The sequence below is a fragment of the Arachis ipaensis genome, chromosome B10 (assembly GCF_059453495.1).
Source record: "Arachis ipaensis isolate K30076 ecotype BB chromosome B10, ASM5945349v1, whole genome shotgun sequence".
NCBI classification, from domain to species: Eukaryota; Viridiplantae; Streptophyta; class Magnoliopsida; order Fabales; family Fabaceae; genus Arachis; species Arachis ipaensis.
Genome location: NC_142435.1, coordinates 130,955,859 through 130,973,120, shown reverse-complemented (window position 1 = coordinate 130,973,120; position 17,262 = coordinate 130,955,859). Strand labels below are relative to the sequence as shown.

The following is a 17,262-nucleotide window of genomic DNA, read 5'->3' as shown; positions in this document are numbered from 1 at the left end:
TTTCTTAACTTAATTTTGTAACCATTTGTTTAGCATCCTCCTTTTCAACAACATGTCCAATGCAATCTATACCACATTCGGGATAAAAACCAACAAAGACATAATAAATCAGCCACAAACAAAATAACAAAACCAAATAATCCAATAAATTATTTTATTAGTGATCCCATCACTATATTACCTAGGAGGATGTTCAGATTGATAGCATCAATTGCTTCAATTTTTCTACAGAAACTACTATTTAATTACACACCAATGAAGCCAGCAAAATGACTCACTGAAGATCCTCCAGATATAGTGTCATGCATTTACTTTCTTGACCTGATTTTGTAAGCATTTGTCTAGCATCCTTCTTTCCAACAACATGTCCAATGCAATCTATACCACAATGGAGATAAAAACCAACAAAGACATAATAAATCAGCAACAAACAAAATACTAAAACCAAATAATTCAATAAATTATTTTATTAGTGATCTCATCACTATATTACCTAGGAGGATGTCCAAATTGACAGCATCAATTGCTTCAATTTTCGGAAAGGAGACGAATCGGAAAGAATTCAATTGAAAGGACTCATTGGAGAGAGCACTGACAGAAGTTTTCATGTAAAAACTCAGCTTGAATTTGTGCGCAGTTATCCTCACACCTTTTGAATTTGCTTAAACAATGAAATTTTTCATTGAGTAAATTCCAAACTCACAAACAATAGTCTTAAAGACCACTACATTTGTCTTCGAAATGGAGCAATGTATACGATCACCCTTAATAAACACAAATACAAACACACACAAATTAACATGCATAAACTTCACAAATTAATATCACCATATCTTAAAATAAATAGTAGGATACACATCATTTCATCTTGGAGCACAACTCTAAGCTGCATGCATCTGTGGGATTCCATGAGCTAAGAATCTCGTATAAACGAACAACTCCAACAACCAAACTCCAAGCCAGTTTCGTTGAATTGATGTCTACAACATGATCAACCTTTTGATTAAAAGCATTTGTTAGAGCCATATGAAGGACAAGAAGTATTCAAAGCTCTGTAGATGGTGGGTTGAAAGATTCAATAGACAAAATAGTTAATGGTAAAATAAAACTGCTAGCTTCCAATATATAATGACCCTATCATAAGAAAAGTTCTTCACCTGGTTTTAAATTCCACGAAGTAGCGCCAAAATTAGGCCATCGTTTAAACCAACGGATTAAATTTTTCAATCGAGCAAAACGTGTTGGGAATCTGGGATTAAGCCCACTCAACCAATCAGAGCAAAGTATCAGTCATTACTCCCATCGTTTTGGGATTGCAGATGCTCTAACATGCACTAAACATAATGGATAAAAGGGTACCTTAGAATTTGGGAGAAAGATTCCTGCTTCTTTTCCTCTTTTCCATCAAACACAATGAGTTTTAAATCCATTATTTACCCTAATCATTCAACCAGAAGCTAGCATTTCCATTTTCTTCCACTAGATAATGGTTTGAGATTGCTGCGAGATTCACTCCCTTCAACCCACTGGATAAAGGTCTCCCCCGATAACCTTCCACCAAGTAAGAAGTTTTTGCAGAGGAGCAAAACACAAAATTGAAATAATTTTGTTTCCACACGTTGAGTTTATGGAGTGATGCATGAGCATCTTATAGTAGTTTCCTAGTTAATTATGTTAGTAAAGTCAGTGATTTCTCGTTATTTCTCTTGTGTTTTAGTCAAGATACTTTGAGTACGTTGCTTTATGTGTTTTGTAGGAGATTAGTGAAAATTTTTTAAATAACAGAAGCAAAGTCAGAAAGGTACTCAAGTTAGAGAGGAGGCTAAGTCAGAAGCAAACAGAAATAGAGAGCATGCAAAAACAGAAGAGGAGGTAAGCTAAGGCATGGCGTGCCACTTGCTTCACACTAACTACACGCTGGTTCAAAGTCCAAAGAGCCAGCTTCCATGCAACCTTCTCACAAGTGGGACGTCACCCACGCCAGCATCATGCTACCTCCATGCAACCCTCCCTAGCTCGAGGATGTAGGACGTCTCCCACGCCACCTTCTTGTGCTTCTCGAGGGTGTGGCACGTTGCACACGCCACCCACGCCCAGGCTTCATCCTCATTGCAGGCGTGGCATGTTGGTCACGCCCAGGCACGCTACTCCCCTCCAGTTGGAGGACGTTGCACGCCACACACCCATCATCCATGCATGCGTCGAGAACGTGGGACGTTGCCCATGGCCATGCCACACATGGCCACTCTCCTCACCATTCGAACATGTTCCACGTTACAAACTCCAGCCACCATGCACATTAAGGGCGTGCCAAATGTGGCACGCTGGGCCATTGCCCAATAGCCCTCACTCTCCCCACCTTCGAAGACGTGAGACGTGACCAACACCTAGAACACGCCAACTCTCTTACCTTTGAGCACGTGGGATATGACCCACACCCATTCTCCTTTATCACTTCAAGGGCGTGGGCACGTCCCTCACTTGCTTCGCATTCTCTACACACAAAAAGGCCCTTGGGAGGTGCACAATAAAAGTTGCAAACTTCACTCAAGTGTCATGACAACATCTCAAGCCCAAGACTCAAGTGCAAGCCCATGGTTTCTAAGAAAGTAATTCACCAAAGCTTAAGCTATAATCACAAGAAGAATCACTTTTAATTTGAAGTTAATTAGGAAGATATGATTTGATTTTTCTTTAATTAAGTTTGAATATTAGGTTTTTAGTTAGGTTTAAGGTATATGTAAAAGGATCTAGAGAGCTCTGGATTGGGACTTTTACCCTTGGACCTTTTCTGCAATTTTGGATCCTTATTTTGCTTTGCCCTACGAGTCACTAATCTCCTCAGTTAAGGTTAGAAGAAATGTTGATTCTAATGGATTGATGTTATTACTTTTCTATCTTTGATTAATGCATTGATGCTTTTTCAAGAAGCAAGATTTTCGTCCTTAATTATAAGGGTTTGAATATATTGGAAAATAACTCAAATCTGATTGAATTCTGTTATCAAATTTGGAAGAGCTGAATATTGGAATTGAGTTTGAAACTTCTTCTCATAGTTCTGTAAGTTTTTAAACTAGTTTTGATAAGTGACATAAAATCAACTAGGTTTAATCTCTAAGAATTGTGTGGCTTGAATCAGGATTTGTGCTTAACCTCTTCTCTTAAATAATTGACTAAAGAATTAGCAATTAATGAGGTTAAAGAGAAATTGAATTACTAAGGAATTGAGGTTTAATTAATTATGGTTTGCCAAAGTTGTATCTTTGCATGATCAAAATAGAAAGTGAAAAGCATTTGTCCTGAAGTTGAAACATCTCCAAAGCCTTAACGTTTTTAATCATATCATTTTTTCTACTCAATTATTGTTGCTTTCATTTAAATTATTGTTTTGGTATTTAAATAATCTCAAAGCAAGTTTTCACTTGTCTAATTAGAATAATCAGTTAACCATTACTTGCTTAATCTGTTAATCCTCGTAGAAACGATAACCCACTCCCGTGATCTTACTTGATACGATTCAGTGTATTTGTCGAGTTGTGGTTTTAAAAAATTATACATCATAAAAGCAGAATCGGAGACACGCGATGGGATTCCAGAACGAGAGTTATTGTTTTGCGGCTTGATAGAGAAAATTTGTGCCGATTCGGAATTTCACAAAATAACTTCCGTTGCAAGTATAGTCCAAACCGGCAATGGATCCTCTCAATTAAAGTTTAGTTCAAATAAAAAGAACCGAGAGTAATTAAACCTCGGGTCGTCTTCCCTAGGAACTATTGACCACAAGCGCACAATTTTAGTTGTAAGATCAAGGGGTTTTCAATAATGAAGCAACCAAATAAAGGAATAAAAGAACAATCAAAATTGCAACTAATGAACTAATAAAGGAATTAAATAACTATCTATATAATATGGACAAGTAAAGCTCTAAAATGATTGAAGTATGGTTCAAAACATAGATGGAATCTTTGACTTGCGATGAGTTATGGAATCCCTTCCTTACCATAACCACAACTATAATAATTATAATGGATTAATCTCACCTAGTCAACCTTTAACATCGAAGAGTAAGTCAAGTGAGCATAATTGTTATTAATCCACAAATCCTAGGTAACTTACTAATTACCTTAGTAAAAAGCTAGCGTTAGTGGAAACAATAATAACTAACAACCCAAGAATTATCACTGAATGTTGGACATTATGACTCTAGTATTTCATATACTCAATTCCTCAAGTCGAGGAGTGAGAATCTACCTCATAATCAAAATTGACATTTCATCAAACACATGGAAGGCATATTTACAAAACATGGCAAACTTATAAAATTACTTGAAACTAAGAACAACCAATGAACATAGTCAACAATGGCAACTCAACAAACATAAAATAACCACTAAATATCAAATTAATCAACTAGAAATCAAAATTACAAAAGTATATATGTATTGATAAGATGAACTAAAATATAAGAAAGTGTAGAATAAGTAGTGTAATAAAAGAGAAAATTAAAAAATACTTACAATGGAAATAGCTAGAATCCAAGATTAAAATTGGAAAATGCAAACTTGTAGTATAAACCCTAACTAAACCCTAAGAAAATTGAGAGAAAAATCTAACCTAAAACTATCTAAAACTATCCTAAGTTTGTTGTGTAATGTATGGTGTTGTATGGTGTTGCTAGCCCTTCTTATATGCTTCAAAACCTTTTAGAAATGGGTCTGGAAACCTTCCAATTCGCGAGCCACGTGACTTTTTAAAGAAATCACGCGCTGGTACTTATGCGTACGTACAGAATGTTGTGCGTACGTACACATGACTGTGTACTTTTCCTTTATTTTCTTTATATTTTCTCTCAATTGCATGCTTATCTTCCACTTTTATCAAGTCATTCATGCCTATTACATCTTAAATCACTTATAAAAAATATCAAAGCATGGAATGGAATAAAAGTGGAATAAAATTGATTAAATTAAGTACAAAATAGCATGTTTTCACAATTAAATATAATTTAAAGAGAAAATACAAAAGTATGCTATTTAGATGAATAAATATGAATCTATATAAAATCCATTCAAATCAATCCAAAATTTATCATCTTCATCACGACTCATCTTTTATATATTAAATAGATAGATAGATATTCGTTTCTAATATATTACCATATTTGCTAAAAGATTTATTTCCTGCAATATATGTAATAAATTTTTACAAAATAATATCTTAAAAATATAAATAAAATCAAATATAAAACAGCTGAAATGGAGTAAATTAACAATAGAATATGTGGTCAAATCAGAGCCGTTAAAACATTTTTATTAGAATTGTCAAATTCATTTATTTTTGTCAAAAGATAGAATCCCCCTCTTTCTCTTCTCATTAGTGTAGTCAAATTATTAACCAAGTTTCCAAAATGAAAAATTCCAGTAGTTGTAGTCACTTAATAATGTAATAATCCACTTGCCATGTTGTTATTGGTTAGAACACCTCAACTGACGTGGTTCATTCGGTTTCCCACTTTTCTTAAACTCAAGCAGCCAAAAACCGAAACTTTATTTTATAAGAAAACACTTTGGTCTTTTTGAATAAATTCTTTACTTTAATTTTGGTATATTCACAATGTAAATTATAGACTATTTTACACTAACACATAACTATTTAATTATATTTTTTTATTATTATTTACACATTACCTGTAAACGTCAATTAGTTTTATTAACATGACAATATATAATTAAATGTATTTGTAGTTTTTTATATTCTTAATATATTAAAATTAAATTTTAATTTTTTTACTTTCTGAAGTATTTGAAAATCATTCTGATCTCACAGATTTTTTTTTTCTTCTTGAAAGAATTAGTTTATTAGTTTATTTTATAATTAATCATTTTATAATAAAATTCACATCCATTTCACATAGTTTATTCAATCTAAAATTAATGAAATTTCACATCCATTTCTCATATTTTATCAATCGGCAACCGCCCTGCTCCTTTCCTTGGTCCCTTACTCTGATTCTCTGAAAGCTAATCTAATCTAATTTAAATTTATTAAATATTAAATAAATAAACAATAATATTACGTATAAATTAAAAATTAATCATTATATATATATATATATTATTTAATTTATTTTTAATATATATTTTATATTTTAATATATATTTTATTTAGATTGTTAACTTAGTAGTTGTATAATAAAATGTGTATATTTATTTATTTATTTATTGAGTTCTGTTTGGTGAAAAGAGGGATGAAACTTGAAAGTATCTCTAATCCACCGTTTCATTGAAAATGGCTTGCCCTCTCTAAAATATCTAAATTTCTCAATTAACCCTCTTTTTTCTTCATTTCTCTTTGTTTTACTACTTTAAACCCTAATCCTTCCCTTTCTCCGATCCGCTACTCTATTTTGTGCCTCACCGATTCAAGGTTCATTTCACTCCCAACCATATCAATATTCAATTTTTAATTATATTTTTTTTCCATCCATTATTTGGGGTGAACCCGTTTCCAATTGATCCCTTGCGGGGTTTTGATTTTTTTTTCTTTAAATTCTTGGTCGCAGGGTAGTCCCATTCTCGCTACGGTTGACTTCACTAGATCTAGAATTGTTAAAGAGAAATTTAACAATATGAAGAACACGGAGCGGGTTGCGTTTTTGGCTTTAGCAGGTTTGCTTTTTATATTCTTTTTCATTCTTTTAGTGAAATTCAAGGTTTCTTGTTTCAGTTTATAGTATTAACGAGCATTATGAGAACTATAGTTCAAAGCATTTCCTGTTTTGTATGAAATTGGGTGGGTTTTGTTTTGAGAAAGGTCTCAAATTTTACTATTTAGATTAGTGTATGATATGGTTTGGTATGATATGGAATGTTAATGTGCTTGTTTAGTGAAATGTTGATAATGCTAATATGAAATTCTTGTGTGGTTCCATTGCTGTTCCTTGAATGCTGATCACTATACATTAATGGCATTTTATTTGTCATGGCAGGGTTAACCTTAGCACCGCTTGCTGTGAAAGTAGATCCGAATTTGAATGTCATTTTGACTGCTTGCCTCACTGTGTTTGTGGGTTGTTACCGTTCTGTCAAACCGACTCCTCCAACTGTAAGTAGTTTTCTTTTTTTGTTAATGCCAATTCTATGCTCTGCATTACTTTTTGTGGCTCAAGATTTAGACCTTCGACTTCTCTGATTCGCACTGGGTATGATTATGCAGGAGACAATGTCCAATGAACATGCGATGCGATTTCCTTTTGTTGGGAGTGCAATGTTACTGTCCCTTTTCTTACTCTTCAAGTTTCTCTCCAAGGACTTGGTGAACGCTGTATTGACAGCCTACTTTATTGTGCTCGGGATTGTTGCATTATCGTATGTTCTTTTCCTTTTGTCCAGTGTACTTGCTTATATGGTCAACAGTCGTTTTGGATATATTTGCTGCTTATTAGACATTTGCTTTTATAATCTCTACAGGGCAACACTATTACCATCTATCAAACGGTATCTGCCAAAGAAGTGGAACGAGGATGTCATAGTCTGGCGCTTCCCATATTTTCGATGTATTTGACATGATGCCTGCCTCCTTAATGACTGCTGTGTTTTTTCCATAATATTAGAATTGATGACTGTTTTGATGCTGTGATGTATATCTATACTATGGATAAGATGTTTAACCAAGTAATAAACATAAATATACTAATTTATTCAGATATCATGTGTTCGCATAATAATTAGAAGGGTGTTATGCTCTGATTAGATTAAATACTCTTGATGGTGGTTTAGCTTTTTGCTTACTAAAGAATTCTTCTATTTGATTTTACTTTTATGTTCTGTACGATTAATATGATCATTAATCATTGACTGGTGACAGAGCTTACTACCTACATTGTTGCTTTCTTTATGTGTTGTTTAGTATATTGTGATGATGATGATATGATTATACACTTTCATTATGGTGTTTTTGCTGCTGCTAGCTGCTTGCTGCATTTGATTGGGATGACCTTATCTGCTTCTATCTTGCAGAATGATGTTTTTACTTTCTCCTTTCTTACACAGCTCTGGAGATTGAGTTTACAAGATCACAGATTGTTGCTGCTATCCCTGGCACGTTCTTTTGTGTGTGGTATGCTTTGAGGAAGCATTGGCTGGCAAATAATATACTGGGTCTTGCTTTCTGTATTCAGGTTTGATTCTTCATTCCTTAGATTGACAGGCTTGATGAAGAAAATTAAATAAGTCCATTGCTTATCTTATTATGGTTGTCTGTAAAATTGAATTTCAGTTTTGTTAGTGCTTACTACATGGTAATTGATACCATTGGTTCCATCTCTAATGTTTCCAGGGAATTGAAATGTTATCTCTAGGATCTTTCAAAACTGGTGCTATTCTCTTGGTAGGTTATTTTTCTTTTCTCCAAGTAATTGATGTAAGTTTTATTATTATTTGTGGAGAATTTTTCTCTTCCCCTTGTTTTGATTTAAATAAAATAAAATATGAAGGGCCTCCATCTTGATTGAAAATAACATCTCTCTCCCTCCCTCCAGTTCATTCTGATATTTGCAATCTAATTTAAGCTTGTAAATATTTTGAATTGAAAATAATATATTTTATTCCATGCTGATATAATTAGATCTTTGATGATTTTTTAGAAGATAAATTATATGCTTTCATTTTTATCTCTTTTTTACTGTATACGTGTATTTTGCAGGCCGGTCTATTTGTATATGACATCTTCTGGGTTTTCTTCACTCCTGTTATGGTCAGCGTTGCAAAATCTTTTGATGCTCCAATAAAGGTTAAAACCTTACTGAATTGGAAACTTCTGTTTATCCATCTTCATTTGAATTTTTATAGTGTAATGTCACTCAAATCTTTAATCAACTGAGTTTCTTCCTGATTTATAGTTCTGTTATTCTTCACAGCTTCTGTTCCCCACAGCAGATTCTGCAAGGCCGTTTTCAATGCTTGGGCTTGGTGATATTGTTATCCCTGGTAGGATCAGTCTTCTTCTCTACACAGTTCATTTTATGAAATTGTGCCGTAATGATTAGTGCGGTTCAAAGTACATATCTGGTATTAGACTCTCTTACACTATGTCTGTACCTTTTCTGGGAGAACGAGATGGAATTGAATACCAAATGATATTGGCAATTTTCTGGGAGGCCCATGGTACATAAAATCCCCATGAATTTGCTAAGCCAGGTGTGAGTAAGCCTGTGCCTTGACTGGCACTTTAGGGGCTGATTGGTTTATTAAGTGTTTTCATTTCCATTTTCGATGAAAATGAAAATAAGACATGAAAATATGAGTGATTAAACATTTTAAAAATATTTTCAACGGAAGCATTTTCAAAAAAAAAAAAAAACATAACAAAGTAAAAAAAAAAGGCTATTTTCATGTTTTCAGTCTTTTCAGTTTTAACTTTTGAAAACGTTTTCAAACCAAAACACGGTGTTTTTTATTTTGGGACAAAGGTTCGAATCTCTCTACTCGTCTTTATATGTTTACTTCAATAAATTTTGATATTAATTAATTGATTCGTTTGGTGGAAAACCAATTTTAGTTTCGATTTTTTTTTGTTTCAATTGATGTTTTTTATTGTTATATAGTGCCATAGGAAATATAAAACCAACTATATATATATATATATATAAGAGATACCAAATTTTTCTAAAATAGTATAATAAGATAGTAATTTATTTCCTATTGATACCGTATAAAAATTAATTGTTAATTTAATAAAAAAATTAAATAACTAAAATCGTACATTTAATATAAAAATATAGTTTTGTGATTTTAAACTATTGAAAATACATTTTGAAAATAAACCAACCAAACATATTTTTATTATTTTCGATACTTAGAAACGAATCTTCTTTTCACAAACTAATCGCGGTTTCTAAAATGTGAAAAGTTGAAAATGAAAACAGAAAACGAAAACAAAAAATATCTTCACAAACCAATCAGCCTCTTAGTAACCACTTGTTTTGGGGATGAAATGATGCAAGAAATCTGCCAGCTTCTTGATTTTGCTGCCATGTTTATTTCAGTTTTTGGGTTATAACTTCAAACTGGACTGGCGATCATTCTTCATAGATTTGTGATTTTCTGTATAATCCATATGTATGTGGAAGTGAGAATTTTTTATGATTGCTGGGCTGTTTCTTCTGTTTGTTTTGATTTTATGTTTCCCCCTTCAGGTATTTTTGTTGCATTGGCTTTGCGGTTTGATGTGTCTAGAGGAAAACAGCCCCAGTATTTCAAGAGTGCATTTTTAGGATACACCATTGGCTTGGTCCTTACAATCGTTGTGATGAATTGGTTTCAGGCTGCACAGGTAATTGATTTGTGGTTTCATTTTTCTATTGTTTTTAATTACTCAATCATTTTAGGCAGAAGCTTGGAGGTATGGAAATATTTGCCTGACTGAGCATTTAGAGCTTATCTTGGATTTTGGATATCAATATCTCAATTTAACGTTTCTCCACTTCATTTTGTACCCCTTTTGTCAGCCTGCTCTTCTGTACATTGTTCCTTGTGTAATTGGATTTTTGGCCGCACATTGCTTATGGAATGGTGAAGTCAAACAGGTTTGTATAATAGGTTTTTTTTTCCCCTTCCTACTCTCTTTTCTTGTATACGTGTTGATCCCTCATCCTTTATGCTTCAAATCTTATTTCAATGATTTATTTTAGTGAGTATAACAATATTCTATTACCATGTCATGTTCTCTCTCTGACCATGGATAATGGGAATAGCATAAGTTTGATTTATCATGGGTTTAAAAACTTTTTGCCTCGACAATAAAGTGCAAGCATTATTGAATTTACTCTAGTTAACTTGTGTCTGCGGCTTAATCTTGTTATGACCTGTTCTTATAGGTCTATACCTCAACACGATACCTTTTGAGCAATGAAATTATTATTATTATTATTATTATTATTATTATTATTATTATTTGGAACTAATTAGAGACAATGATTATGTTTGGCGCATCATGAATTAAGATAATCTAATGGTTAGATTTGAATCACGAGAGTGCGAGTGGTATCCATCATGATCCAAATCCATATCATAAGATTACCTTTTAGAGCATGATGCACAGAATTCAACATGGTGTGTAATGCATCATAGTAATATCCATAATCTTAATTACTTCTTACATGTTAAGATTTGGAGACAGTTCATCCCTTAAGCATAGTAAGAAAGTTTGACTTGTGTGTATGAATGCAGTTGTTGGATTTCAATGAGTCAAAGAGTGCTGATTCATCATCACAGGAGGGGACTGATGCCAAAGCTAGCAAGAAGGTAGAATAGGTTGAGGAGCTTCTATTCCCAATACCCAAATACTTGAAGCTAACTGATTCAGCAGCACCACACCTTTGTAACAGATTGTAATTCACAAGGAAAAGAAAATTAGTCTCTTTTAGTTTCCCATTTAGCTTTTACTTCTTGACTGCCCCCAGTTTTGGGTTTCTATAGCAAACATTTTATAAACCGTTTTGTCCTCTCTCTCTCTCTCTCTCTCTCACACACACACACACACATATACACGTGTTCCAAACCAAATTTTTTGATACTGTTTCAAACCAAGTGATTTCTGAGAGAAGCATTGTCATAGAATATTATCAATCTAAGAAAGATGATAACGACACATCTTCAGAATTGGTTCTGGTACCGGAGGTTACTACTTTCTGGCCATTTGCCCCTCCATTTTAAATTGAAATAAATGTTAGAAGAAATTTGGTTTTTTGGGGCATAAAGATTGAGTTAAGTTTCAAAGTGGTTTCTGAAGTTGCATTTGAGGTTTAAAGTGGTTTCTGAAGTTAATAGTTATTCAATTTTGTCTTTCAAGTTACACTCTAGGACTCATATTAGTTCCTCAGGCTGTTTTCGTCCATCACTGGTCATCGGAAAGCTGAGGTGGACTGGTTCTTACCATGCTGGCATGCTAGAAGCGTAGTGTGATGTGGCAAACGAAACTTTTTTGTTAACAGCGTAGTGACATGGCAAACGAAACCTTTTTGCTTGCAGTGCGGTTCTTTCCCTTTTAAGTTCCTAATCCCCAATTTTTGTTTCTTGAATTCTCTTCCTCATTCTCTTCAGCCCCCTTATCTTTCACTCTTTTAAGGAGCTTTCTAGGATGGTGAAAGTATATTTGGGTGCTTAAAGGACCAAGATAAATAATAGAATTGGAGATAATGTTAGAGTCCTTTAAAAAAATACAGGTTTTTAAGCTTTTTATAATTTTATGGTAAGAACCCAAACTTTTGGTGACAGTGCACAACATTACAGCTTTACACGCAAATTTTTGTGTGCCCAAATCAATAATGATTTTTACTTGTATGTGTTATTGAGTCTCAACAATTTTTATCATTTTTTTAAAGAAAGTCTTATTATAGTCTAATGTTTTTTCAATAATTCAACTAAGAAATATGAGTATGCAAATTAATTACAGAGATATTTTATTTTTTAAAAAATTAAATTACAATTTTTAATATAACTAAATTTAAGATAAATTCTAATAAAATTATTTTAGTCTTTTAATGGTTAATTTTTTCTCATTTCTAATATAATCAAACAATTTTAATTAATTCTATAAGAATAATTTAGTCTTTTTCATATTAAAGGATATTTTAGTATTTTAAATATAAACTACAAAAGTATTTTAGTTTTTTTTTTAAATTATATTTAATTAAATTTTCAGATTCTAATACAATCAAATAGCATAGATTAATCTTATGATGATATTTTAATATTTTTTTCAAATTAAGCTTCAAAGATGTTTTATTCTCTTAAACATTAATCATATGAGTATTTTAGTTTTTTTTTTTATTTTAAATTTATAATTCTTAGTATATATTAAACAAGTTTCATTATAAAAGCGTATTTTAGTTATTTAAGATTAATACTAAAAAGGTTAATTTCGTATTTTAGTCATAGAATATAAATTAATAATTTCGTTAATTTAGTCTTTCTAAAATTAATCTTAAAATAAATTCTATGAACATTTTAGTTTTTATAATGAAATTCAAATACTAATTTTCAAATACAATTAAACATCCTTAGACTTGAAGGGTTAGTATTTTTTTAAAATTAATACGAAAAATTTATTTTTGTTTGAATTTTAAAGATGATACTTTAATTAGTCATTTAAATTAACTAAAAAAATATTTTAGTCTTGTAAAAATAAAAAATCGAATTTCTCATTTCTAATACAATCAAACAATATGAATAATTCTATAATAGTATTTTAGTCATTTTAAAATTAATTTTAAAATGTGATTTTGTTATTAAAAAAATTAATTAAGGATATTTTAGTTGCTTCAAAAGTTCAAATATAATTGATAACGTCGTCAAAGCATAAGTTCTACACTTAATTCAATAATTAAATGATAATATAATTGATATAGTATTTTAATTATTTTTTAAATTACATATTGTATAAATATATATAATTGGTAATTATATATTGTATAATTATCCGTTACTTCTAATTTTGAAAAAAAATTAAGTTTTAACTCTTATGTCATATTGGAGGGCTATATTTTTATAAAAAATTTTAATATCAAAAGCCCCAATAAAAATTCTTTAGATGCTAATGAGTCAAAGAATGATTTTTAATAAATTTTTAGAAATCGTTTATTGTTCTATTTTAAATTCATAAGTTTGTAAATCGAAATGGGAGTATTTTATATTTTATTTGAATCTAAATGGAGTATTTTCGTTATTGACATTTATGTTTTAAAGTTAATGAAGATTAACTTAAAAGTAAGAAATGTCAATAAAGCTTGGTTTGTGTTGGTTAGTAAGGTGAATACTAAGGATAGACCGGGTAGATTAGGTGTGATTGATCAGAATGATAATATGTGCGTATTATGCTATTATATAAGTCTGTGGAGTCTGTTTTTCACTTGTTTATTGGGTGTGAGATTATTTTGGCAGGTGTGGTGTGCTTGGCTGTTTGCTCTTGGTAGGATATGGACTATGCCCGGAACATTCAAGCAACGCTTTGAAAGTTGGACGAATATTTCAGCGAGAAAAGATGAAAAGAAGAAGTGGTTGATTGGGTTCTTTGCTGTTATCTGGACAATTTGGCTAGAAAAAAAATGACAGAATCTTCAAAAATCAAGGCTCAAGCGTGGTAGAAATTATCAACAGGTCCTTCACGATCTCCGATGAGTGAATTGGTAGTGCACCATTTGATTGTTGATGGCATTGTCGAAGATGACTTTGGGGTGTGTTAAACTTTGCTATGTTATGCTATTGTTGTTTTGTTTCTTGTTAATTTCTCCACCTTGTTGTGTTGAACTTCTTTTACTTCAAAAAAATAAAATCCAATTATTTACAATAATAAACATAATAATACCAATGTCTTTTTATTTATTAATTTTAAAAAAATATATGAATAATATAAGTTGATATTTTTTGGTAGAAAAACAATAATAAAAATTATTAACCAAGTTAATTGCATAATAAAAAAATATGGATAATTTTTTAACTATTTTTTCATGCTACAATTTTAAAAAAATAATAAATAAACTTTTAGTAAATTACACATCAAATATTATTATTTACATACTAAAAATATATATATATATATATATATATATATTATCAATCATTTTAAAATAAATAATTTATATTCATACTAAATAATATTTATTTACGATTATAATTTAAATTCTTATGCAAAGCACGAAAAATGAAACTAGTTTCATATTAAGAAGGCATGTTTGGCTAATATATTATTTTTATTAATTTTAGAAGGACTAAAATTAAATTATGATCAATATATAGGTAACCTATTTAATAAAATAATTTTACTAAATACATATTTATCTCAAAAAGTTCACATTTTTTTTCACTAAATTTACGTCTTAAAATTATTAGCATAATTGGGCCATTTTTTAATTTATTCATTATAATTTTACTAAGTTAGAGGTGATCCATGCAATATAAAAAAATAGTATAAAAAATCATCACAACTATAAAAATAGTATATTCTCTTTAGATCTTAAAGAATCACTTTATTCTTTTTCCACCATAGACAAATCCCTCTTTTAAATCCAATCATGTATGTAACAATGTAAAACTATAAATCTTTTAATTGGTACTTTCAACTGGTACTAGTATAGTACCAAAAGAGGGAAAAAAACTTCATTTCATACTAAGACAAAATGGAATCCAATAAATTTTATATAAAAGATTATTAATTAGTTTATCACACACAATATTCCAACTCTCTTACACACTTTTAATCCATTTCCAACGACGATGATTCAACTCATCACCACCACCACATGGCTGACAACAACGATAACGTTGATGATGTCTCAATCTTCCCTCCTCCTTCACTCGCAGCCAAGACCACCTTCTCCTGTCGGAGTTTCACCCGCTACAACTCCCCGTCTGTGGTCACATTCACTGCCGGTGACCCCACGAAGCCAGCCCCTACCAGCAGCGTGCTACTTCAGCCTCAACTTTCGTGACGGAACTCCTCCAGCATGGTGTCGGACCTGTTTTGGAAGGGGCGCATGGTGACATTCTGGGACAACATTGATGACAAGGATGGGTCACATGTGGATGGCAATAGGACACTATTAGCAAGAGAGGCAGTTGCAGCACAGAAGGCGGTGGAGGCGGCTGCTACAGGGGAGGTTGTTGGAGAGGGAGAGGAAGACGAGGCAGCGCAACCTGTGATGATGTCACTGATGGACTTGTTGGAAGAGATTGACAGAGAGATGGAGCTTGAAGGATCGAGGTACATTCTGAGTGATGATGAGAAATTTGATGAGAATGAGGAAGACGAGGATGGTGATGGTGATGACTTGGAATATAGATTATATAATAGAGGTTATTGATGATTGGATTTGGAAGAGTGACAGGAGAGAATAGAGTTGAAGAAGAAGAGAATGAGGAAGAGAATTCATGGAATAAAAATTAGGGATTAGGGTTTTAAAAGAGAAAATAGATCCAATTGCAAACAAAAAAATTTCGTTTGCCACGTGGCAGGAACTAGTCCACTTCAGCTTTCCGACGACTAGTAATGGACAGAAACTGCCTGAGAGACTATTATGAGTCCCGGAGTGTAACTTTGAGGATAAAATTGAGTAACTATTAACTTTAGGGATCGCTTTGAGCCTCGAGCGCAACTTCAAGAATCACTTTGAGGCTTAACTCCATAAAGATCTAAATGCTTAGGGGAATGAATTTATTTTAAATCTAGGCGAAGACTCACATGCAATGAAGTTGATAGTTGAGAATCGTTAGATAGTAATTTAGTCAAACTTGTCAAGTCATCTAATGGTTTTTAAATATCAACTTCACGTGAAAACAACTGCATATGAGTTTTTACCTTAAATCTATTATAGGAATTTTAAATTTTAATGATGCACCACACTCCTTTCTCCACTTTTTTGAACAATCCTTCAACTCTTAGCCGTGTTCATTTCTTTCACTGCCACAACCACCATCTTTGCCGCCGAATGCCTTCTGTCCTGATCAAGATTCCATTCCCTATCAACTCAATACTTACCTACTCAAGCAACATTTGCTACAACATAACCCTAATCCTATTTAAAGAACATATGACAAATGGAATGAACAATAATAGGTGGTTAATTCTTTTAAAACCGAATACCCAAAATTTATAATTAAATATTGGATTTTAATTTTCATGTGCTGTTTAATTAGATAATTGTGTAATTAATACATTAAAATTAAATTCATTAATTAATAGCTATTAATAATAAAGGTTGGGTGGTTGGTGGATAATTACTTTTTTTTTGTCTTGGTGGTGGAAAAAGAAGAAATAACTATTAGTCATTTGTTTTAAATATGGGCCTGAATTTCGTTCATTCAGAGATTGACCTTGAAAATTGGAAAAAAAAATAATGATAAAGGATAATAGCAAACAAGGTGAAATCAGATCGGATATGACTAAAATTTCGATTCGATCCGCATTAAAATAATCAGATCGGATCCAATATCCGCAGTTTTTAAATTTGGATCCGATCCGCACATTTGTGGATCGAATCGGATATAGAATATATCCGCAAAACACAAAAAATATTTTTAAAAGTTTATTTCTATTAAATAAATAATAATAAAATTTATTTTTTTTATTCTTTTAAATATGTTTACTCTTAATTGAAATAAAACATAAAAAATATTTACTTGTTTATTTCTTTATTTTTGCGGATATGCAGATATGCGGATACTAGCACAAAATTCACAATCCGATCCTATTAGTGTGCGGATAGGA

The 17,262-nt window shown here is 31.7% G+C and overlaps 1 protein-coding gene and 1 pseudogene across 2 annotated transcripts; both read left to right on the top strand.

The window, feature by feature from the left end:
* The first annotated feature begins 6,227 nt into the window (after positions 1-6,227).
* Positions 6,228-11,492, top strand: LOC107623397 (signal peptide peptidase). Of its 2 annotated transcripts, XM_016325635.3 has the most exons (12): positions 6,228-6,426; positions 6,563-6,668; positions 6,989-7,104; positions 7,216-7,367; positions 7,470-7,555; positions 8,052-8,179; positions 8,338-8,388; positions 8,704-8,790; positions 8,918-8,987; positions 10,196-10,332; positions 10,508-10,585; positions 11,229-11,492. In XM_016325635.3, exons 2-12 carry the CDS (start codon positions 6,629-6,631, stop codon positions 11,310-11,312), a joined length of 1,029 nt encoding a protein of 342 aa, XP_016181121.1. In that variant the 5' UTR covers positions 6,228-6,426; positions 6,563-6,628; the 3' UTR covers positions 11,313-11,492. The 2 variants fall into 2 exon arrangements, with proteins under 2 accessions (XP_016181121.1, XP_088339153.1); XM_088483027.1 differs by having other exon boundaries at positions 6,245-6,426; positions 7,216-7,555.
* Positions 11,493-15,298: 3,806 nt separating this feature from the next.
* Positions 15,299-15,859, top strand: LOC148581739 (uncharacterized; annotated as a pseudogene).
* Positions 15,860-17,262: the final 1,403 nt, after the last annotated feature.

Excerpts from the sequence above, each read along its gene's own strand:
- LOC107623397 (XM_088483027.1), top strand. The coding sequence starts at position 6,629 with ATGAAGAACACGGAGCGGGTTGCGTTTTTGGCTTTAGCAG. Across the intron at positions 7,556-8,051 it reads GCGCTTCCCATATTTTCGAT|CTCTGGAGATTGAGTTTACA; the intron begins GTATTTGACATG and ends TTTCTTACACAG. Across the intron at positions 8,389-8,703 it reads AAACTGGTGCTATTCTCTTG|GCCGGTCTATTTGTATATGA; the intron begins GTAGGTTATTTT and ends TGTATTTTGCAG.